The following is a 22,871-nucleotide window of genomic DNA, read 5'->3' on the forward strand; positions in this document are numbered from 1 at the left end:
CATCAAAACTCAACTGTGTTTGAAGTTTGAACAATTACAAGATAAAGAGTTTCAAGAACATGGATGAACAAAAGAGAGAGCTATTCTAACTTCATTTATTTATTTACTCACTCCACTTTCTACGACATCTACAGATACGGAAACCAAACTACAGATCAGATCGGATTGAATCAGATGATGCGTAGGTAGATCAACAATATGTACATATCTCTACCAAAGATGAGAAAACCTTACTTCCAAGTTTCAACTTCAAACAATTTATTCAAATCGCTCTTCGATCTTCATGCGGTGATTTTCTCAGGCTCAGGATCTTCAAAGTTAGGATCGTTGACATCCACCACTTCTTTCTCCGATCCAATCTCAAACGAAGAGACTAATCCGTCGCCGGACCAAGTGAACTTGCCGCCATGACCTCCTTTCTTCGGTAATCCGTTCATTCCAGTCGCCGATTTCCGATCCTTCCGACCACCTTGGCCGTATTTCCCACGAGATTTGGTAACTTTCTCTCCAGCCCTCATCTGGCTCCCTCACTTTCCCTCCTCACTCTCTGTAAGGTGTAAACAGCACCATAGGCTTACATAGCACGACGCTATGGGAAAGAGGATAAGATCGACACCGAGAAAATATTGAATAATGAATTCTGATCCACTGTATGCACTCTAGCTGAATAGAAAAATCTGGACTGACCATTTGGTGGACCCACCAAGGGATTGGTCAGACAAATATATCTTGACCGTGGTATGGTTCTGTTCACTATGGGCCTACGATTCTAATATTAGACATCGTCACATGTTGTCGTGGACCCCCATAGTTTTGTTTTGTTTTGTATTATAACAGCACGTCGGGAGAGAAAATGTCCAACTGATTTTCAGTTTACCCATTGTAAAAAAGGTCCGTGTTAAGTCTGAATTTTTGGAAACCCTAGTCCAGCTTTGCATCGCCTTAAATCCTAGGCTCAGCCCAGGCCAGCCCTAATTCAGGGCTTGAAAAATTCAACTCTGACCCGCGTTCTAGGCCAGACCAAGTTGGGTTTAATTAGCCCCAATCGTGAGAGGGGGATTTGCTTTCAATTTAACCAAGGTCCAGCCCATGTTCCCAGGCCAAAGATTGGCCCAAATTTGAATCAATTATAGCCCAACATCCAAGCACTGGTTCAACTAAAACCGAATGAAAATAAACCAAACCTCAAACCCAGTAGAACCCAAGATTTTCACATTATTTAATCCTTGAAATACCAACCATCCAATCTACTAATTTCAATCAAGGCATATTATGGTGACGGAAAAGATAAGCCCTCTATTACGGCTTTATACTAATCTTTGTTGCTTATCTTACAGAGAAAATTACATTTTTCTCTCTTGACCTTTGACTTAATATTAACAACAACCTCCCTTCTAATTTGAAGATCCTATCAAATGTAAATGTCTGTTAGGTTTTTTTTCTTTCCCTTTGGGTGCAAGATAATGACCACTGCAACGCTAAGGTTGAAAAGGGAAAATCTAATGTTAATATGCCCAAAATGAATTTCTCTTTCCAAGAAAGTTATTCGTTTCCTGAAAGCCCTAAGCAATAGAAGAGAAGGGAAGGAGGGAGAGAAGCAGAATAGAATATAAAAAGGAATGAACGGACTTTTTGTCCATCTTATATCTGCGACGCCTTCTCCATTGCTCTCCTTCAATCGATTCTCTTGTTTTCACTCTTCGTTTTCTCTCCCCAAAACTGGTGAGTCTTCATACTATACTTTATTCTAAACTCTGTTTCTTCCTTCGCCGTCTTCACTTCTCGTTTTAGTATCTGCTGCTTCTTCTTTTTATACTGTTTCTCTTTATAATTGTAGCCACCGGAGCAATCTGAGGATAATTGTTGTTTCTCACCACTAAAACGAAGTTATGTTATAGTTCTTGTAATTTTGTTGTGGGTGTTGTGAAACTAGACAGATTTCTTTAGAGCAAATTCTAGAAGACTTATCTCAACGTCGAAGATAGCATCAGTTGCAGCCATGGTAAGCATACCCCAGCTTCAACAAACCCATCTGCCTCAAAGTTTTGATCCGCAAAAGATGTTTATTTGTGAAACACATTGTTTACAGGATGAGAACCCTGGGAATGTCAAGCAACAGCTATCGAAACTATTTGAAGCATCACTTAAAGCAACAGTTCCTAATGAGCTGGAGATAGACATAGAGCCGCTGGTTGCAGCTTGCACTGGAAAATTTGGGGATTATCAATGGTATGTGTTATTTATGCTTCACTCTGCTTATGGCTTGGTTCTCGTTCTACTTAATTATTCACATAGTTTATAAGAGGAGTGTATCTCGCATAGGTAAAGTGGTAATCTGGAACTTTCATGTATTATGAAAACATCTATCGAGGATACTTTTGTATTCAAAAAACATGCTTGTAGTTGTATTTATTTTGGAGGACTGAGTCAGGGAATAAATATGCCTTCTCCATGATGTAGTAATAATGCTATGGGCTTATGGTCAAAGATAAAAGGCAAAAAGACTGAGTTCAAGGGTCCTCCCTCGATTGGACAGGTGATCTTTTAAAAATTCTTTCTCCCATTCCTTAGAAAAATAACAAATTATTGTGGTACTACATTTTGTTGCTAGCCCTTGGAATGATTGGATAAACTAATTATGGGTGCTCTTCTCTTTTGCAGGCTCTCATGAGAAATCTTCCTGCATGTGACATGGTAGAATCTTGCTCTGTTGCAGGACCTGGATTTGTAAACGTTGTTTTGTCAAAAAAATGGATAGCCCAGGTATTGGCATACTGTTACGTTTTCTCAATGGAAATTCTCTTCTTAATTCTATGATCATATGAGCTTTTCCCCTAATCTGTTGATACTATTGTTGCAGAGGATACAAAATATGCTTACAGAGGGTATTGGGACATGGGCACCAAGATTGCACATCAGTAGGGCAGTTGTTGACTTTTCTTCACCCAACATTGCAAAGGAAATGCATGTAGGCCACTTGAGATCTACTATTATTGGTGATACTATAGCTCGCATGCTGGAGTTTTCAAATGTTGAAGTTCTTCGGCGGAACCATGTTGGTGATTGGGGTACACAGGTGAATTTGGTTTTAATACCTTGTCTTTTGGTGTGGCTATCTTATCCTTGTTTCTAAGGTTCAATCTGTGTTTCTAATCCATACCTTCTGTTGCTTCCTGCTTGATGTATGTGCCTATGTGGTCTGCAGTTAATAAACACCTCTCCTTTGTGATGGGCATTGTATTTTTCGAATATGTTAGTTTTCTTCTTCGCTCTTATTTTGCACCCTTATTGATTCTCTATAGCTAACCTTGATCTGCTCCCTTTCTTATTTTCGTTTTTGCTTTTGTTTTCTTTTGGGGTGGGGACGTGCGGGGGGGGGGGGGGGGACGCCGGGGTTGAACACGTTGTGTCTTTCTTGCTTTGTACAATATTTTCCTTTGTATTTACACACTTGTAAAAAAATTGTTGAAACTCTTATATTGAACATGGGTTAAATAAAAATATTGTAAGTAATTCTGCATATCTTATCCTTCTGAATCATGCAAATTCTTAAGCATTTCTTGTGAATTCTTGATTGAGGGTTAAGTTTTGTAATTGTTAACTCCTTAGTACTGTCTAGTCAATGAAACTATAACATTTGTGATTGTTTCTGTTATTCTATTTAATCACCCATCACCTTTACTATAGTTGAGTGACCATTTCTTCTTCTTCCCTTTTGTGTGTGTGTGTGTGTGTGTTTCACTGCTGTCTAGGATTCATGTGCCTCATATGGTGCTTTGGTTACTTATTTTCTGAAGAATGTCTTGGTGTGTATAATCCATGACAGTAAGGGCCAAAAAAAGGCAGAATTATGCTTCAGATGGTATCACGACAATTGGTTCCAAATGCAAAATTTGGAATTTTTATGATTTTTTTCAACCAGAAACAATCTGGGTAAGGAATAGGGGAAAAAAAAGATTCATTCTCAGAAATGCTTTTCCTGTGTCTGTCTTACTGGACGACATTGTTTTCCTAATAGCATGCTGAATCATGTGAAGAAGGGACTTCTGTCTATTTATTATGATTTTATGCTATAGATGTTTAGTGGCAGTTCATATTTTGTATCATTTCGTCATGATACTGATTGTTCTCTTGGGATTTGTATTGCTTTCATTCTACAAACTTCTTGGTTAAAGATGCTGTTTGCGTTTTTGCAGTTCGGTATGCTGATTGAGTACCTTTTTGAGACCTATCCAAATTGGGAGGATGAACCAGAAAGAGCTGTTGAAGATCTACAGGTGAGTTGAACCGCTTTCAAATTCTATTTAGGATGTTATACTTTTCTTGGTTTTTCAATTCACCATCTCATAAAACATAAGACACCTTGTCAAGGAACATTATGATTCTTTAACCAGTTTCAATGGGTATAGCCTTGATCCATTCTGCATCTATTGGTACATGGATAAACTATCCTGCATACGATTGGTATTTGTTGTAATAATGGGTTTTAGGGAAAGTGTCAGTTGTCAAACAGACCCTGAGGGGTTTAATGGTTTTTATAATTCTCTAGAACTTTCTTTCCATTATTATAAATAAAGAGGGCTAGTGTCATATTAGACACAAGTGATTAACCCATCCAAAATGGCATTAGGGCCATAGGATCCGAAACCCTAAGAGCTCTCTCTCTAATCCATCTCTTTCTCTCTCTTCTAGCGCCTCCCTCCATCTCTCTTATTTTGCTTCTCTCTTGTGGTGGAGCTTCTTAAACCACCAAGAGGGTTGCTATCCTCCATCCATCCATCCATCCCGTAGGCTCTCAGACTCAATGATTTGAGAGACTAAGTTCCTTTTTCCATCAAATTTTTATGTGTTTTCCCTTGAAATCGTTTTTCCATTGCCAGGATGTTTTTTCTCTGCTTGATGCTCCGATTGGTGCTCCTTATCCTTGTAGTGGTATGTACCAACCAATTTTCCGTTTTAGGTCTCTGTCTAGAGTTATCCCCAAAATCGATTTCTTAGGGTTTTTACCCTTTATTTCTTGGGTTTTCTAGCATCTTTCTGGTTTGTTTGTGCCTTTTCTTTCTCCGGATTGTGTCTCTTCTATTTGCACACACCCCTTGAGTAGCAACCATGTCTTCCAGCTCGTTTGTTTCTACTGGAACACTATGACTCTTCCTACCTTTCCTCCTTGTATTATCAAGCTTGATGGCACAAACTACCTTATGTGGTCACGCTCGGTTTGCATCTCCATCAAGTCTCGTAGCTATTACGGGTACCTCATTGAAACCTCGAAACGTCCGACTACCGGTCCTGAGATTGACAAGTGGGAGTGTGCCAACTCTTTGATTGTGGCCTTCCTTGTCAACTCCATGTTGCCACAACTTTCACGTGCCTATTTCCTCGACTCTGCTGTGAAGATCTGGAAGTCTATGTAAGAAATCTATTCTCAGGCGGGGAATGATGCTTAGGTCTTTGAGTTTCGCTAGAAGGTTTGTGACCTGAGGCAGAGAGGGTTCACTCTGTCACAGTACTACTGAGCTGGACTTCTATGAGTAGTGTACTCCTTCCACCCCTACAGATGTCATTGGTTTTTAGAAGCAAGAGGACAAGACCCAGGTCTATGACTTTTTGGCAGGTTTGAATGTGGAGTTTGATTAGTTGCTGTCTCAGGTTTTGAATCGTGACTCATTTTCTACCTTGGATCAAGCCTATGCTGTGATCCAACTTGAGGACAACCGACGTACTATTATGCTTCCACAGCTTGCTGCTACTCCTACTGAGAGATCTGCGCTTGTCTTTGGCACTCAGTCCCTCCCTTAGTGTAGCCTCACAGTCTGATGGATCCTCTACCAAGACTCCAGTGAAGTGCGATTACTATGAGAAGGAGCGTCACACCATGGAGCTCTGCTGGAAGCTTAATAGCCGTTTTATTGATATATCTGGAAAAGGGTGAGGGAAGGGTGGTGCCAGTACACCTGGGCAGGACAACCATACTGAGAGCCTTGACCCTGACTTTGCTCCTAGCACCTCAACAGCCTCACTATCATTTGATGAGCTTACTGCCCTCCGGTGCCTTTTGACACGTCTTGACTCTCTTGCACTAGCCACTACAAGCTCTATTCATTCCACCCCTTCTGGGTGAGGTATTTCTTTTTGTGGCCATACTATTTCTTCCCCTTCTACCCCTTTGGATTATAGACTCTATGGCTTCTGATCATATGACAGGCCACTTGCCTCTTTTCTTACAGTAACTACCTACCATGGTAATGAAGGTCAAGTTGGCTAACGATATTTACACCATGGAGCTCTGTTGGAAGCTTAATAGCCGTTTTATTGATATATCTGGAAAAGGGCGAGGGAAGGGTGGTGCCAGTACACCTGGGCAGGACAACCATACTGAGAGCCTTGACCCTGACTTTGCTCCTAACACCTCAACAGCCTCACTATCATTTGATGAGCTTACTGCCCTCCGGTGCCTTTTGACACGTCTTGACTCTCTTGCACTAGCCACTACAAGCTCTATTCATTCCACCCCTTCTGGGTGAGGTATTTCTTTTTGTGGCCATACTATTTCTTCCCCTTCTACCCCTTTGGATTATAGACTCTATGGCTTCTGATCATATGACAGGCCACTTGCCTCTTTTCTCACAGTAACTACCTACCATGGTAATGAAGGTCAAGTTGGCTAACGATATTTATTCCACTATTTTGGGAAAAGGCTATGTTAGTTGTACCCCTTCTTTATCATTTTCTAATGTATTGCATGTTCTTTCTTTCCAGTCTTAATTGCAAAGTTATATTTTTCCTGTTTCATTGTGTTTTTCAAGATCTGGTGACAGGGGCAACAATTGGCTCTAGTAGGGTGTGTGGTGGTCTGTATCTGCTTGGTGATGATTCGGCATCGGTTTCTGGTTAGGCTCTTTATACATCTTTTACATCACCTCCCATCTCTAAGTTACTCCAGTGACATCGTCGGTTGGGACATCCCCCTTTGGGATCTTTAGCTAGGGGCTTTCCTTCTTTCAAAATTGTAATTCGAGTCAGTTTTTTTGTAAGGCATGTGTTTTGGCCAGACAAACTTGGATCACTTATTTTGTTTCTAAAAATAAAGGTGCCATTCCTTTTCATTGATACATCCTGATATTTGGGGTCCTTCCTGCTATGTTTCTATTAATAGTTATCTGTGATTTGTCCCTTTTATTGATTATCATTCTCGGACCACTTAGGTTTATATGATGCGAACCAAGGGTGAGACCTATTGTATTCAGCAGTTTCACTGCATGGTTCAGAGTCAATTCGGTGCTACCATTAAGATCTTTCGAAGCGACAATGGCCTTGAATACTTCAAAGGGTCCTTTTAGGCTTACCTTTCAAATCATGGGATGATCCATCAGACTAGCTGTGTGGATACACTGGCTCAAAATGGGGTTGCTGAGCAGAAGAATCACCACCTTTGTGAGGTAGTATGCTCTCTTATGTTGAAATGCATGTTCCTTCCCAGTATTGGAGTGACGTGATTCTCACTGTTGCCTTTCTTATCAACCGAATGCGTTCTTGGGTCCATTCCTTCTGCTCCCCTCTGGGTCTTCTCCAAGGTTCCACTGCCTTTCTTGTTCCTCCTAAGGTATTCGGTAGTGTTTGTTATGCTCGCGATCATCATACTCATGGAAAGTTTGATTCTCGTGGTCTTCGATGCATTTTTTTGGGGTATGCTCCTACTCAGAAAGGCTATCGGTGTTTTCATTCTCCCACTTAGCATTGGTTTGTGACTATAGATGTTGTCTTTCATGAATCTAGGTCATACTACACTGCGACACTTCTTCATGGGGAGTCTCCTATTGTGGAAGATGTGCCGTCAGTGACACTTTTACTTCACCTTGGCCAGAGATACGTGCTTATAGTCGCAGGCAGCAGACTCAGACCACTACACATCCAACATCCACCCTACAATGCCAGTTATCTACTCTCTGGCTTGATCTTGTCCCCTTGGTCCTGGGTAATTCTCCTTCTGTTGATCCATCCCTTGAGCTAACTGTTCATAAAGGCACTAGGTCTTGTACTTTACATCTTAATGCTAAAACTGTTTCTTATGACTCATTTTCTCTTTCCTGCTATAGTTTTTTGTCTTCTCTTTCCTCTATGTCCATTCCCCATACTTGGTAGGAAGCAAGTGCAGACTCACAATGGCAGATCGTTATAGTTGAAAAGATGCAGGCCCTAAAAAATGATGCATCAGATCTTGTGTGTCTTACCTCACAAAAGAAGATAGTTGGGTGTAAGTGGATCTTCACAGTAAAACATAAGGTTGATGGTACAAGGCCAAACTTGTTGCTAAGGGCTTCACTCAGGCTTATGTGATTGACTACTATGAGACTTTTGCTCTAGTTGCTAAGATGAACCCAATTCGTGTTATCTTAGATTGTGCCGCCAACTTAAATTGGGATCTCCAATAGTTAAATATGAAGAATGCCTTCTTTCATGGGGAACTTCTAGGAGGAAGTGTATATGGACATTCATCCTGAGTTCACTTGCTCCAAAACCCAAGGAAGGTATGCAAGCTGAAGTATGCATTGTATGGTTTGAAACAATTCCCTCGTGCTTGGTTCGGGCATTTTCATAAGGCTATGTAATGTAGGAGTAGATTATAAGAAACTACCCTAGCAATTTATAACCCCAAACAATACAAATAGGACTACGAAACAAAGAAATGAGACCATTAAATAAATCCTCAAGGATACAATACTCATATAGGAGCAAAACCAGCCTAAAACCCAACCTAATAGGAGAGAGAAAGACTTGCTATAGAGCTGAGAGAGAGAGGTGCGGCCAGGTCTGTAGGAGTCCGATTGAGCTGCACTCTTGGGTGTAGATAGTCCCTAGGGAGGATACAAAAACCCTCAAAGTTGAGAGGATTCTGACGGCTGGTTATGGAGTTATGCGTTTTCTTGATTTTCAGACCTAGGAGAGAGAATGTAAAGATTTTTGCAGGAATAACAACTTGTCTTCTTCAGATAAACTTCAAGAGAGGATCAATTGATCTTCTTAGAGTATAGAACCAGTCCTCCAAAGGATCTACAGATCAGATCTCATACTTGGGCAGCAATGAGGGTCGACTGGCTTCAAGATCTTTGGCTGACTGATTCTAATTTTGAATGCTTTAACAGGTTTGAACTTCTGATAACAGTAAACAGAAAATAGAAAGGAAATAAAGTGATTAAAGTAAAGAAGAAACAAGGGAAGTGGGAGAGGAGGTGGCTATCTCGGCCTGAGCTTCTCACCCACAGCTATCCTGGCTGCTCTAAGCAATTGATTGTAAATCTTCTTTATTCAAATCTGTTCAATAATGGTACATATGCCTCTCTATTTATAGAGGGGAAGTTTACAATCATACTGAGACTAGGAGCTAGTTTCCAAAGAGGACTTGACACTCCTACTACAACTAAGAATTGAAAATAGGACTAGGACTTGACTTTATGACTCCAACATGGAGTAGGATTAACTAACTAATAGTCCATATAGGACTTTACAAACAACTAATGGCCTAATGGGCTTTTATTGAATTACATAGCAACTAATTAAACTAATGAATTAAATCCCGTTTTCTTACATTCTACCCATATTTTAGGCCCATTAAAGTGGCATATTTCAAAGAAAACCCATGGGATCAAAGGCCCAACACATACATAACACAACCCAAGGCTTATTTGCAATAAAATAAGCCCAAGTGACTTATCTACATCACTATGGTTGGTACAGGCTACTCTCAAAGCAACGCTAACTATACTCTGTTCATCAATAGATCTGGTAGGAAGATTGCTATCCTAACAGCCCATGTAGATGATATTGTTGTTACTGGTGATGATCTTGCAGAAATCTCTCACCTTAAGAGATACTTGAGTGAGGTATTCGAGATCAAAGATCTAGGACAGCTTCATTACTTCCTTGGCATTGAAGTTGCCAGGTCTTCTCGTGGGATCTACTTGTCTTAGTTGAACTATGTGCTTGATCTTCTTTACGAGACATGCATGTTAGGGTATAAGCCGGTAGACATTCCTATTAAAGTTAATGGTCACCTGAGTAGGAAGGAAGGTGATACTATGGATAAGGGGAGATATCAGAGATTAGTGGGGTGCTTGATCTATCTTTCTTATACATGCCCTGACATAGCATTTGCCATTAGCCTGGTTAGTCAGTATATGCATGATCCCTACTCGACTCACATGGAAGCTGTGCTGTGTATTCTCCAAATCTCTGGTACTTGAAATTTTCCCCAGGGCATGGCATCCTTTTTGATCCTCATGATCACCTTAAGGTGGAGGCCTTCACGGATGCTGATTGCGCAGGTTCCCTTGATGATCGCAGGTTTATTACTAGTTATTGCACCTTTGTTGGTGATAACCTTTTTACATGGCGAAGCAAGTAGCAAGTTGTGGTTTCCTGTTCAAGTGCTGAAGCAAAGTTCTATGCTATGGCACATGGCATCTGTGAGCTCCTATGGCTTCATGGTCTTCTCACAGATTTGGCTGTCCTTACCACCTTTCTTATGAAGCTCTTTTATGACGCAAATCTCCCATTAGCATTGCTCACAACCCTGTGTAGCATGATCGAACCAAGATCAAGACTTCATCAAAGAGAAGCTAGATATGGGTCTTATCATTGTGCTTTTTGTTTCCAGTTGTGAACAACTGACTAATGTATTTACTAAAGATCTTAGTAGTAAGATGTTTCATCCTATTATCTACAAGTTGGGCAAATGTGACATCTTGCACCAACTTGAGGGTGAGTGTTGTAATAATGGGTTTTAGGGAAAGTGTCAGTTGCCAAACGGACTCTAAGGAGTTTAATGGTTTTTGTAATTTTGTAAAACTTTCTCTCCGTTATTATAAATAAAGAGAGTTGGTGTCATAATTGACAGAATTCATTAACCCATCCAACAACATCAAGCATGTAATCATTATTAAGAATTGATGGAATCTGTTTGAAGCCTAGGGATGTTCTAGTAAGGAGGAGTGATCTGATTTAGATTGAAGGAACTAAAAGAGCTAGTGGCAGGCCTAAAATGACAAATATAAGTAGTGAGGAAAGACATGCATAATCTAGGTCCTGTCCCAAGTATGACCTCAAATAGAGCCGATTGGAGGGCAAGGATCCATGTAGCTAACCCCATTTAGCTGAGATTTTTCTGACTTGCAGGTGTTGTGTTATTTTCCTTTTCCTTTCACTTTTCCTATTTTGTCTCTGCATGGATCCATGTACCCAACCCCATTAAGTTGGGATAAGGCTTAGTTTGTTTGTTTATTTGATGGAATCTGTTTGAAGTTGAAAATTTTATTTGATAAGCATGCAATTTCTATGCTTATTACCTCATGTTGGACTGCTTTGCTGCAGTGGACTTGAAACTGGGTCTTGACTTTGTTTTCTTTTCAAGGTGCATGGATCATTAGGGAGCTAGGTGAGACCAATCAAATACTTCAGGATGGAAGTAGGCTTTAATGTTTAAAAAAAAGTTATTCTTCTTAATGAAATAGACATGTATGTTGTTACTTGTGAATTTGTCAAGGGGTAACTGAGTTTACGTTAGGTTGAGGCTTCTAGCCTTCTACATTAACACTCTTCTGTGGAGGAAATTTATTGTCATGTTCTTATTTAACTTGTGCTTCTCTAGGCATTCTACAAGACATCAAGATGTGCTTTGTCCAAAAAAATCATAACATCATACTATTTTCACACTGGTGGTTTTTGTCCGTTAATTTGATAAGTGATGTTCTAGGCTTTCTACAAGAAATCTAAAGAAAAATTTGACAAGGATTCAGACTTCAAGGTGAGGGCTCAACAAGCTGTGGTTCTCCTTCAGGTGAGACACCTATCACCATGTTGTGAGTACTTGTGTGATGTTTATCTTTCTGGATTTATTGATTACGATTGGCAAGTTTCTCTCCTCGTGTGGAAGAACTCTAAATCCTTGCATTTCCACCCACATTGAAGAGGAGGAGAATGTCTTTCATGTGCTTGCTAAATTTTCTTTGTATTTCTTCTGATTTAAATTGTATCTCAGCGTGGAGAAGCTAGGTATCGGGCAGCATGGGAACAGATCTGCGAGATAAGCCGCAGGGAATTTGATCAGGTCTATATCCGCCTTGGAGTTCATCTGGAGGAAAAGGTTTTGCTCTCATCCTTCTCTTCTTCCAAGTAGCTTTTAGCACTTAAGGAAACAAAGATGTTGTTGCTACTTTTATTATATGTGCGTATGTGTATTTGTATGTTTAGTTATTTATTTGAATAAAGAAAATAGGGAATTGGCCGATGTAAGTAATGCAGTTATGATGCAACATTAGGGTTTGTTTTGGTAGTATTTGATTATGGGCTTTTGTTTTAAATGTTTTCACTTGTAATGAGCTCAATTATAAGGCCTAAAATTTAGGTCCATAAGGGGGTGCCCAAATTTAGTCTTTTAATTTAGATTAGTAGTGGGGCCCATTAGTTATTAGTTAGGAAGTTATTCTATTAATATTAGCTAGCTGTCTTGTGCGTCCACCCTAGATGTAGGATAAGTTTAAAAGTCTTTTATTATTTTAGAAGAATTTGGAATTCTATTTCCTTTTTTATTTAAAGAAATGTTATCCCCTCCTCCCAATCGAATGTAATAGGAAAATAATTATTTTGTTTGAAAAGTGATTTTGTGACCTCTCTTCCCCCCCTGGTTCTTTTACTATCTACTTTTCTCTCACCATGATCTCTTCTCTCTTCCTTTCTCCCTCATCCCTGCGGCAGGTGCTGCCAGCAGAATCCTTCCCTTTCTCCTTCCTCTTTTCCTCTACCCCCACCCCCACTCCCACTCCCCACCCCAAAAGAAGAAAAAATTTGTTTTCACCCAATTGATGCTTCCAGGTGCGCTCCCATTGGCCCGCCTGTCTCTGGATGCAGCCCCAACATTCCTGGACAGAAAACATTCCTATTAATAAATTATTTTGTTATCTGTTAAAAGAATAAGTATTATTCTTTCCATTTTCTTGGTCTTCACTACATCTTGTTTATTCTTTTGGATTCAAACGGCTCTTTAAGATATTTTGAATAATGTGATGATTTATCGTTCTTTTGCTTTTAAAGTTTATTCTCGGCAGAACCCAAAACAATTATAGCAGTATGTTTTGAAGCAACATACTTACAGCTTTTCTCTTTCTTTCTCTTTTTGTGGGCAGGGGGAAAGCTTTTATAACCCATATATTGCTGGAGTTCTGAACTTATTGGCTGAGAAAGATTTGATTCAGGATAGTGAGGGTGCTCGTGTGATCTTCATTGATGGGAAGAATATACCTCTTATTGTTGTGAAGAGTGATGGGGGTTATAACTATGCTTCAACCGATCTAACTGCTCTTTGGTAAGTTTTCTGACATGGAGTTGAAAGGTTTTTGTGTATGTAGCCCTATCCTACCTTATCTTCTTTTCTTTTCCTCGTAGTAAATTTAGTAGATCAATATGGTGTGGCCAATAGCCATATGTCTATTTTTCCTACATTTAGGTTAAGTTAGTTTTAATCTTAAGTTAAACCACTAAGCTAATTCTTACTGTCTTAGGTAAATAAATCTATTGGTAATACCACTAATTTAGATATTGTCTGAGACTCTTAATTGCCAAATCTACTTATTGCCAGTCTACTAAAATAGATTTCCTGGTTCTTTCCTTGCACATCTCAGTTTTGATTGCCCTGTGCAAGATTTAATGCCCATCAAGTCAATGGTGGCCTTGTAGGAGTGTCTGTCATTATGGATGTTCTTGTTTTTTCCCCTTCTTTATAGATGCTCCTCTATACTGCTCACTGTAGCTTGCCCCTCTAAGGCACAAGGATACCAAAACAATGCAACCAAGATATCATATTGGAGGACTCAACTCAATTTGATGACTCTAGAAATTGTTTCAGATTCATTTGTTATGAATGGATAGTTGTCTATTGATTACTTCATCCTATCCTTGCTGTGTTATGGTTGACCCATAGACTTCCATATTGATGCAGTTTCCTTTTGTCACAAGTTCTACTGACCCATGTATTTTCTATATTTTTTTTATATATGCTTGAAATATTTGCTTAATAATTTTTTTGTCTCTGTGCACAGTGCACCCATTCCACTTCTGTTTATTTCATTTCATTTTTGGATGCACATGCTGTAGTTAATGGTGCTGCTTCCAATTTACAGGTATCGCCTTAATGAAGAGAAAGCTGAGTGGGTAATATATGTCACTGATGTTGGTCAACAACAGCACTTTGAAATGGTATTCAGTGTATGTATCCCATGCCATCTCCAACTATGGGCTGCTATACTATGGTTTTCTCTTGCTATACTACTGCCATTCCCATGACAAATGATAGGCAAGCTTGAATCAAAGTCATAGCTTTGAGGACAGGTTAATTTATTTTCCAATTTGGCGAATTGTCCACTCCAGTCTCTTGGACTTGCTGGAACTAGGTGGAGTTTTGGGTTTGGTGATTCTTGAGTCTTTGACTCTTGAAGATATTGCTAGCTATATTGATCATAAATACTGGTTGGTGTGGATCTTGAATATGTTACTGTTATGTTGTCCACAGTTTATATATATATATATATATATTGTGAACAACTGTTTGGTGCTGTCCCACTAAAAGTTGAGAATTACTTTTATTTTCCTATTTCAGGCTGCCAGAATGGCCTCTTGGCTTCCATCTGATGTTAATTTGTATCCCAAAGTCAACCATGTGGGATTTGGTCTTGTTCTTGGAGATGATGGAAAGCGCTTTCGGACCCGCAGTAGTGAAGTAGTTCGATTGGTTGATTTACTTGATGAAGCCAAAAATCGCAGCATAGCAGCACTTGCTGAGCGTGGTACTTAGTTGACTGATCCATTTAGCCGACTCCATTCAGTTGGGAAAAGGCTTAGTTGTTATTGTCTACTGTCTTTTCGAAATAAGACCAAACCACTATATAGGTGTTTGTTCTTTGTGGTGTAACATGTGAATTATTTCGCTTGCTGAAATTTGTTAGTACTGATCAGGTAAAGCTACAGAGTGGACACAGGAGAAGATTGAAGAAACTGCTGAAAGAATAGGTTATGGGGCTGTAAAGTAAGCTTTCTTGTATCTATGCCTGCCTATGCACATGATGAATGATGTATAGTATGTGAAGTGATGAAAAAGTATAATGGGTCTTATTGTTTCCTTGATGTTTCTTATGATATTGGTGGGTTATTTGCAAAAAGATTTACATGCAAGGTTTCTAACCTGCTGCCAATTGTGGAATCTTGCTTCTGCTTTAATTCATCCCAGTCATAGTATAGAAACTGCTATTATGGATCCTACTTCACTACTGACAAAGTGGACCTTCAAATTCTTCATACTATATCCAATGTTAGCCTGTTAGTGTGGGTGTGTAATTATTTTCAATTTTTAGAACCAAAGATCATTCCCATATGGCCATTGTAATCCATACCATTTCTGAGTGGTTTACTGTAATGTTGGTTATGTTACTCGTGCATCCAAATCTAGTCAAAGCTGACACCCAACCCACCCCACCCCCCCCCCCCCCCAAAAAAAAAAAAAAAGGAACTTTAAATGTTGTTCACCTATTAAACAAACAGCACAAAAAGTCTATCTAAATAAGACTAGATCATTCTTAAAACTTAAATCTTTAAAAATAAAATTAATAATTAAATGGAAATTATCTAAAAGTTTCCATCATGATATTTCTATCAGCCTATGGGCTCTCTTAGCTGTCCTAGTGATGTAAAACTAGTCCAGAAGTGAACCAGCTCTACAGGAGGATCACTAGTGTCAATGAATTCAACAAACACTCACCCTCAAGTGACAGAATATTAACTATATAAAAGGATTGGAATAATGAATCCTTTGGACTGTTACACAATAGATATGATCATAGTTGTAAACAAGCATACGGTACTTTTGGGCTCTTGCACATAGGATGATTATAACCACAAGTGAGGGTGGACCTCGGCGCAATGGTCAGGTTGCTCCATTACGACCTACTGGTTGTGGGTTAGTATTTAATCATTAATTTAATCAAATTTAATTGGGTTTGACAGACACATCACACATCAAAATATCCTACATTACAATGCAATACCTGAACCTGAAGGAACTTTGGGTTTGTCACTTGTATCAACCCTTGCACAGTGTATGTCTAAAAGTTACATTAGTGTCCTATCTCAAACAATATTTGTCATTTAAAATGCAATTTAAAACCTGTCCTATGATCCTATCTCTTTTATCTTTTTCTCTCTTATGGTTTTGAATCACCCATTCAAATATGCCTTTGGAATGTAAGTTGTGTCTTTTGAGATCCAGTGTAATTTTAAAGATGTTAAGATAAACAAAGAAAAAGAGAAAGGGAGGGGGTATGCCCATCCGTATGGTAAAAATAAATATGTAGCTACCACCCCTTCTAGACTTGGTAGAATTGTGGATTCAGATGGAAAGGAACCACAATTTCAGGACGCCAGGTAGTCAAAGGAGCTAGGACAGTGTGATGTAGATTGAAGCATGATGCAATTAAAGTAAGTTACTGTTCATGTGAATGGTACCCTGAGTTACTATATTCACGTGAATTGTGATGTGGTGCATATGGACAACTTGCGTGGGATAGGTATCTTGGGCAGCAAGCTTGTGTCTTTAATCGAAGTCTTGGGCTGCAAGTTATGTTTGTTTAGTGAAGATTTCTTTCCTTTTTATCATTTGTATACTTGGTCAAGACAAGATAGACTTCTCGATGGCTTGGGGAACAAATCTTAGACTTTCCTTTTGTATTTCTTTCTTGTTTTGACTTACGCAATAGCACTATAAATTGCAATGGATCTATGGATCCTTCCCACAAATTAATGAATGAAAATAAGTTTTGCTTTTTGCAAGAAAAATGTGATGCAATAAGGTGAGAGGCCTTGGGTGATATACTGATATGCCCTAGTCTGAGAGATACTACGTACTTCTTCTCCCCAACCGATACCCTTTCTTGTTAACATATTTTTTTGATTTGTTCTCTGCAAATTTGAGATCAACCGAGACCTAAGTACTGCTGCTGAGATTCCATCGATTCAACGGAAGAGTGCCTCTTGTTCTGTTGCCATAGTTGCTGACTGAAGAGAGCATCATCCCACCCCCTGTGGTTCATATTTCTTGAATGTTTTCTCTGCTGAAACCTGAAGGCCATTGACCCCACCTATGTACTCATTTGCTGACTTGCTGCCCATCTTTGGAGGTTCAAATAAGCAACCAAGTACTGCTGTTAGATGGTGGTTTGGAGTTAATTGAGTGCTGGGTTTGTCTTTCTCCCTTATTTTTTAATTGTGGATCTGAAATCAAGAACTGAAGCTTACATTCGGCCTGAGATTTAGAGTGTTGTTCACCCCTGATCAATGAATTCAGCACCTCACAAAATGAAGGTGCTGAATTTCATTTAAATTTTTTTTTTTTCAAAGAGTTAATTTTTTTACTGACTGTATTAAGAATTGATAATTTAGGGTGAAGTAGGTCAAGGCATGAAGAAGAAGAGGACAAGAATCAAATTCAGGAAAAAAAATTACTGTTCATGTGAACAGTTAAGTAGTTCCGTTTTGATAGATCTTGATGGTTTTAGTAGTTGCTACTTGTTTAGTTTAAGTTTCTACTTTTATTGTTTCTATTTTTGGAAGTTTTCTGTCTTTAGTCAAGCCTTGGACAACAACATAAAGAGTATTGATTTGTTTCCTAATTAGTTCTTTTTCTTTTCGTCAAGCAATAATTGAGTTTAGGAAAGTCTTTAGGAAGTAGTTTCCTTTCCTTTTTGTAAGGCTTTGGCTTAGCCTATTTAAATCCAACCATTGTAAGCTTTGACAGAAGTTGATTCATGGTGAAAGAAAGTGTTCTTTGTGCATCCCTATTGTCTTGAGAGAGTCGTGACTGAGAGAGTCAAAACAACGGTGAGAGGCCGTGGGTGAGAGACCCAAGTCTCAGAGAGACTACCCTATCCCCCCTTCCCTATTACCTATATTCTTCTTCCCCTTTAATTTTCTATTTTATTTTCTGATTTGTTCTTTGTACCTGGAATTTATTGATTGTATTGAAGATCCTGCCTGGGGTTATGGTTAGGACATCATCCAGGGAATTATGACATCATTCAAGGAATTAGGACATATCATAGGAGATGCCGACGAACACAACAGCATATCACTACATTGTGGGTAGATGTCCCTTGTGTGGATGCATATTTCTATTTACTTCTGTGTAGCTTGTTTTATTTTGTAGTATTTTTATTTTGTTGAGTGTCCAAACTATTATGTATTAATGTTGTAAGAGTTATTAGGAAGTTATTGCTGGAGAAGCAATTATTAGGAAGTAGTCACTGCCGAAAAAGTAGTTTTTAGGGAGTTATTTCTTTTTTTTCATTTTGGGTTTTAGAAGGCTGTATTTGGACAATCAGTGGAATGGACAATTAATGAATGAGAACAGGAACTGCTCCCCTCTTACAATGTCAGGCTCTCTCTCTCTCTCTCTCTCCCCCTCTTAATTTCTTCTTCTTCTCTTTCTTGATTTCTGTTCTTCCTACCCCCTCTTCCTCTTCTTCTACTTTTCTTTTCCCCTACTTCTTCTCCCTCTGTTCTCTGCAGCATCGGTGATTCCCTGTTCCCTGCAAACCTTGGAGTGTATCATAGTTGGTGTGAAGCCAAGCCTCCTTTCTCTTCCCTAATTCTTCTCTTATAGGCTACCACCCTCTCCCTTTCCCTCTCCCCTATTCCTTTTCTACCAGTTTTCCCAGTTTTGTCTTAAATTGTAGCCTTAAACACTATGGAGATTCATCAATTAACAGTAAGGAGGCAGTGGGGCAGCAAATGAAGACTTGTATTAGATTTCCCAAATCTGTCCTGCATCAGGTTAGATCATTTGTGATGCAACCCGACATTATACGGGCCATCGCTTAGTAAGATAGTGAGAGATTGGGTTGCCACTGTGAAGATGTGGTTTCAAGCTTTGAGAGTGGCCACTTTGTGCAAAAATGCCAAAGGTTTAGATCATCTCCAATGCACCCCTGTGAGTGGAATTAGCACTGGTTATGGCCCCCTTTTGTTTATCAAGAATGGATATTTTATGCAAGTTTTGACTTGGTAAACAAACCCACTGTTGCTGATTCGGAGACGAAGTAACTTAATTTTTTGATGGATGAAGAGACATTGGCTTCATGTAATATTCTTGGGCTGCATACCCAGATATGTTCTTGTTCATCAAAATATCAAATTGTTGTAAGTTGTATCTGTCATTTTCATTCTTGTTCACTGTGTCAGAGGTGCTGATTAATTTTCTATTATGATGTAATTTATGTTTTTTTCATTTTGGGAGAAAAAAGAAAAAACATTATCCCCTGGCACATAAACCCCCATGGCACATAGCACATGCCAATTTTTTGATCTGAATGGAAGAAAATTTATAGTTACAGCATCATAAATATGGTTAGCTAACAAGCTGGAATAGTTTCTATCTGCCATGAGACCTGCTTCTGTATGAGCACATTTATTTATTTTGTATTGTTTTATTATACTAGTTATTCACAGCTTCAGTTGAGCTGTATGTATCTGCTCCTCTCCTTTCTGTTTTTATTTTTTTATTTTTTTTTAACTATAATTTTTATTCTTAATGGTATTCTGGTTAACCTGTATTGATCTGTTCACATCTGTTCTTTTAACAGGTATGCTGACCTGAAAAACAACAGGCTGACCAATTATACATTTAATTTTGATCAGATGCTTAATGATAAGGTGTGTTTTAAGTTTCCTGTGGCAGAATGTTGTGAAGTAGCTGACATAATAGTCCGACACTGATGGACTATATGCACCATCTGTATTTTTTATTATTCTCCCCACTTCCTAAGCATTTAATTTGAATTTTAAACTAAATGGTGGCCCTTTTTTATTTCTAGATGGTTATATGCTGTTATAAGTATGCTGACAATACATCAAATATGCTCATCTTTTTTCTTGGATGTTTGGAAGCTGAGATAATTTTGTATTCTCTTTCTCTTCTTTCTTCTCTCTCTCTCTCTCTTTTTTTTTTTTTTAGTGGTTGGCCTCCAACTCTCATTTAATCGACATGAGGTTGTGGTGTGATGATGGTAGTAATTTGGATGTAAACGGGCAGTTAGCCACGTTCCATGCTTAATTGTTCTTTTGGACTTGGCACATGTTGGATGATCATATTGCATATGAGCAAAACATGGGACCCTTCTTACCAGATTTTCTTATGGGATTGATTTTTCTTTTTGGTACAAATGCTTTCTTTGCAATTCTGGAATGTTTACAGATAAATCTTGCTACTGACCTGAATTGGTCATTAGCATCAAGAGCTGGAATTTTTTTTTTAATGAAGCTGGCCTCATTTTATCTAGTTGTATCTTGGGACATGAAAATGCTCTGGGCTGGATTATTGACCAAGTTGCTACATAAAAATACTCCCCCCCCCCCCCCCCAAAAGAGAAAAAAAAAAACCCCCAAATTTTACTTCTTACCTACCTTGCTTTCTTGCTGAGCAGGGAAATACCGCAGTTTACCTTTTGTATGCATATGCTCGAATATGTTCGATCATCAGGAGATCTGGTAAAGACATAGAAGATCTGAAGAGAGTAAGTTGTCTTCCTATTTTGTAGAACATCCCTGTTAGAACTGATAATCGTTTTTGGTTTGGGGCTTGGCTAGCTGTAACTGAGTAACTTTGTCTCAGCCCGTCAGCTTGTTTAGTTTTTGTTGGGGTAACATGAGCTAAGTATTTTCCATAAGCCTCAATGTAGGTTGCAGTTTGAATAACTCAGTTGTGAGGAATGGTTTATTATGAAATAGATTTCTCATATTCCTGTTTTGTACAGACAGGAGCCATTTCGCTAGATCATGCAGACGAGCGTGTGTTGGGCCTTCATTTGCTCCTATTTGCAGAGGTATAAATTGGAAGGAGGGGGATTGGGTTATTTCATATATTTTTTTTTATCGCAAGCACCAGTACAGTTTGCTTTGCTACTGTCTATTTGTTTGTTATCCAAACCTTCCTACTGGTGATATATATTAGATACTTGCTGGCCTCTATGATATGTAGCCCTTATATGATTGTTGGATGGATATTAATTTGTTAGCTACCTGCGTTTTCAGACTGTTGAGGAGGCTTGCACCAATCTCCTGCCAAATGTGTTGTGCGAGTACCTTTATAACTTGTCAGAGAACTTCACAAAGTTTTATTCAAATTGTCAGGTCTGATTGTCCTAAACTTCTTAGAAGCTTTCTATATTTCAGAGTTTCTATTACTGGATGTATGTTTACCTATACGTTTTACTTTTCCCAAAATGGAAATAAATTGGGAAAGCAGATGCATAAAGCCGGTAGAAGAATAATGGCTTGTTAGTCACTCACACGTAGTTCCACCAGTAATTAGAAAAAATATTTAAAAAAAAAAAAAGTCAAATTTTATTTGCACGGGCAACATAAGAAATGTCTTCCTAAATGGTCTATCCAATTTGTGCCACAAGGAAGGGTGATGCGGTTATTCCAACTGTTGGATAGAAAGGGCATGGTCTGATTGAATGCATGTCAAATCCCATTGCCAAATTAACTTATATAACCCTTTGCTGGTATTAGCATCGTCCCCTTGTTTTTTCATCGATCCATTTGTTTTCAACAATTTTTTTTTAGTTGTGCTTGTAATGATTTCCAGAGCTTTATGTCAACATATGGCCTATCTGTGTGTGTGCAAATTAACGTTGTTCCCTTCTGGCTGATATTAGAGCTTTTCCTGATGCCCTTCCAATGTGAATCTTAGAGGAAACTGGTCCAGTAAATAAATTTTCTGTATTCAGTGATTGGCATTAGTATAGAAATTTCTTTGGAGATTAGATTGTGGAAGTTAATGGTATATTGGTTTGTGGATCTAAACACAGCTTGGTGTAGATTGCAATTTGTCGCCTATAGATCCTTTTTTGCTTGGTATTATCTTAACTTGTTGAAACCACTGAGATTTTCTGAGATGTGCTGGGCAGGTTGTTGGATCGGCTGAGGAAACAAGCAGATTATTGTTATGTGAAGCAACAGCCATCGTCATGGGAAAATGCTTCTTTCTACTTGGAATTACGCCTGTCGATCAAATTTGATCAACCTTACTATCCCATCATTTAAGGTCTAATTATTCAAGGTCAATTTGAATTGTAGAATATGTATGTGTACATAAACTGATTCTTGGTTTTTGATTGGGACAGTTGAGGTTATTCATGGCGTAAAATTTTGGTCAAGTAATCAAGAACTTCTTTGGATTTGAAATTTCAAAAATTCTCAATTTGTTACTGCTGATCAATGAGAACAGTTCACTGTTCTTGAGGATTAAATGATTGATTTGTTAGATGGAAGTAAACCTCTGATAAATTAGGCTGGTGAAAAGCCACCTTGCACCTTGCGAGATCAGTGAAATTTGCTCACTTTGGTTGCTGGACACTTCTTTCCCGTTCTGTTTTGTAAATGCATGAATAGAAGTGGGAAAAAAGATATTGGATTGTTTGAGTAGGCTCAACTTGAATCATCTGGGAATTAATACCAGTTTAGATCGGTTTTACTGTGGTTCAAGTCCAAAAACAAATTGATCTAAACTGGTGTTAATTTGATTTTGAATAATCAAAATAAATCGAAATCGGAATCGATTGAAAACTGATGAGGATTCAGGTCGGGCCTAGTGGTTCCCTTATCTTGTCCAATGTGAGTCATAGTATGGTAGAAAGAAAAAAATGAGAGAGATCGCATGTTTTATGTGCCACTCTAGTTTAAGATTGGTTCTATTTTTCAAGTTTTATGTGCGACTTTAGTTATATGGTTTGTTCCATCTCCATAAAAGGGGGGAAAAAAAAACAAAACAAAAT

At 38.7% G+C, this 22,871-nt stretch overlaps 1 protein-coding gene across 2 annotated transcripts; it reads left to right on the forward strand.

Annotated features, from left to right (window-relative positions):
- Positions 1–1,440: 1,440 nt before the first annotated feature.
- On the forward strand, positions 1,441–22,290 carry LOC122067825 (arginine--tRNA ligase, chloroplastic/mitochondrial-like). 2 transcript variants are annotated; one of them, XM_042631672.1, is made up of 18 exons: positions 1,441–1,722; positions 1,938–2,002; positions 2,090–2,229; positions 2,461–2,536; positions 2,662–2,763; positions 2,861–3,076; positions 4,197–4,277; positions 11,750–11,833; positions 12,035–12,139; positions 13,179–13,357; positions 14,172–14,256; positions 14,648–14,834; positions 15,004–15,073; positions 19,677–19,746; positions 20,517–20,606; positions 20,847–20,915; positions 21,124–21,222; positions 22,005–22,290. In XM_042631672.1, the coding sequence occupies exons 1-18, from the start codon at positions 1,620–1,622 to the stop codon at positions 22,113–22,115; spliced, it is 1,932 nt and encodes a 643-aa protein (XP_042487606.1). In that variant the 5' UTR covers positions 1,441–1,619; the 3' UTR covers positions 22,116–22,290. The 2 variants fall into 2 exon arrangements, with proteins under 2 accessions (XP_042487606.1, XP_042487615.1); XM_042631681.1 differs by having other exon boundaries at positions 1,443–1,722; positions 1,934–2,002.
- Positions 22,291–22,871: the final 581 nt, after the last annotated feature.

Source organism: Macadamia integrifolia, chromosome 2, assembly GCF_013358625.1.
Source record: "Macadamia integrifolia cultivar HAES 741 chromosome 2, SCU_Mint_v3, whole genome shotgun sequence".
Lineage (NCBI taxonomy): Eukaryota > Viridiplantae > Streptophyta > Magnoliopsida > Proteales > Proteaceae > Macadamia > Macadamia integrifolia.

Excerpts from the sequence above, each read along its gene's own strand:
- LOC122067825 (XM_042631672.1), top strand. The coding sequence starts at position 1,620 with ATGAACGGACTTTTTGTCCATCTTATATCTGCGACGCCTTCTCCATTG. Across the intron at positions 2,537-2,661 it reads GTCCTCCCTCGATTGGACAG|GCTCTCATGAGAAATCTTCC; the intron begins GTGATCTTTTAA and ends TCTCTTTTGCAG. Across the intron at positions 14,835-15,003 it reads AGCAGCACTTGCTGAGCGTG|GTAAAGCTACAGAGTGGACA; the intron begins GTACTTAGTTGA and ends AGTACTGATCAG.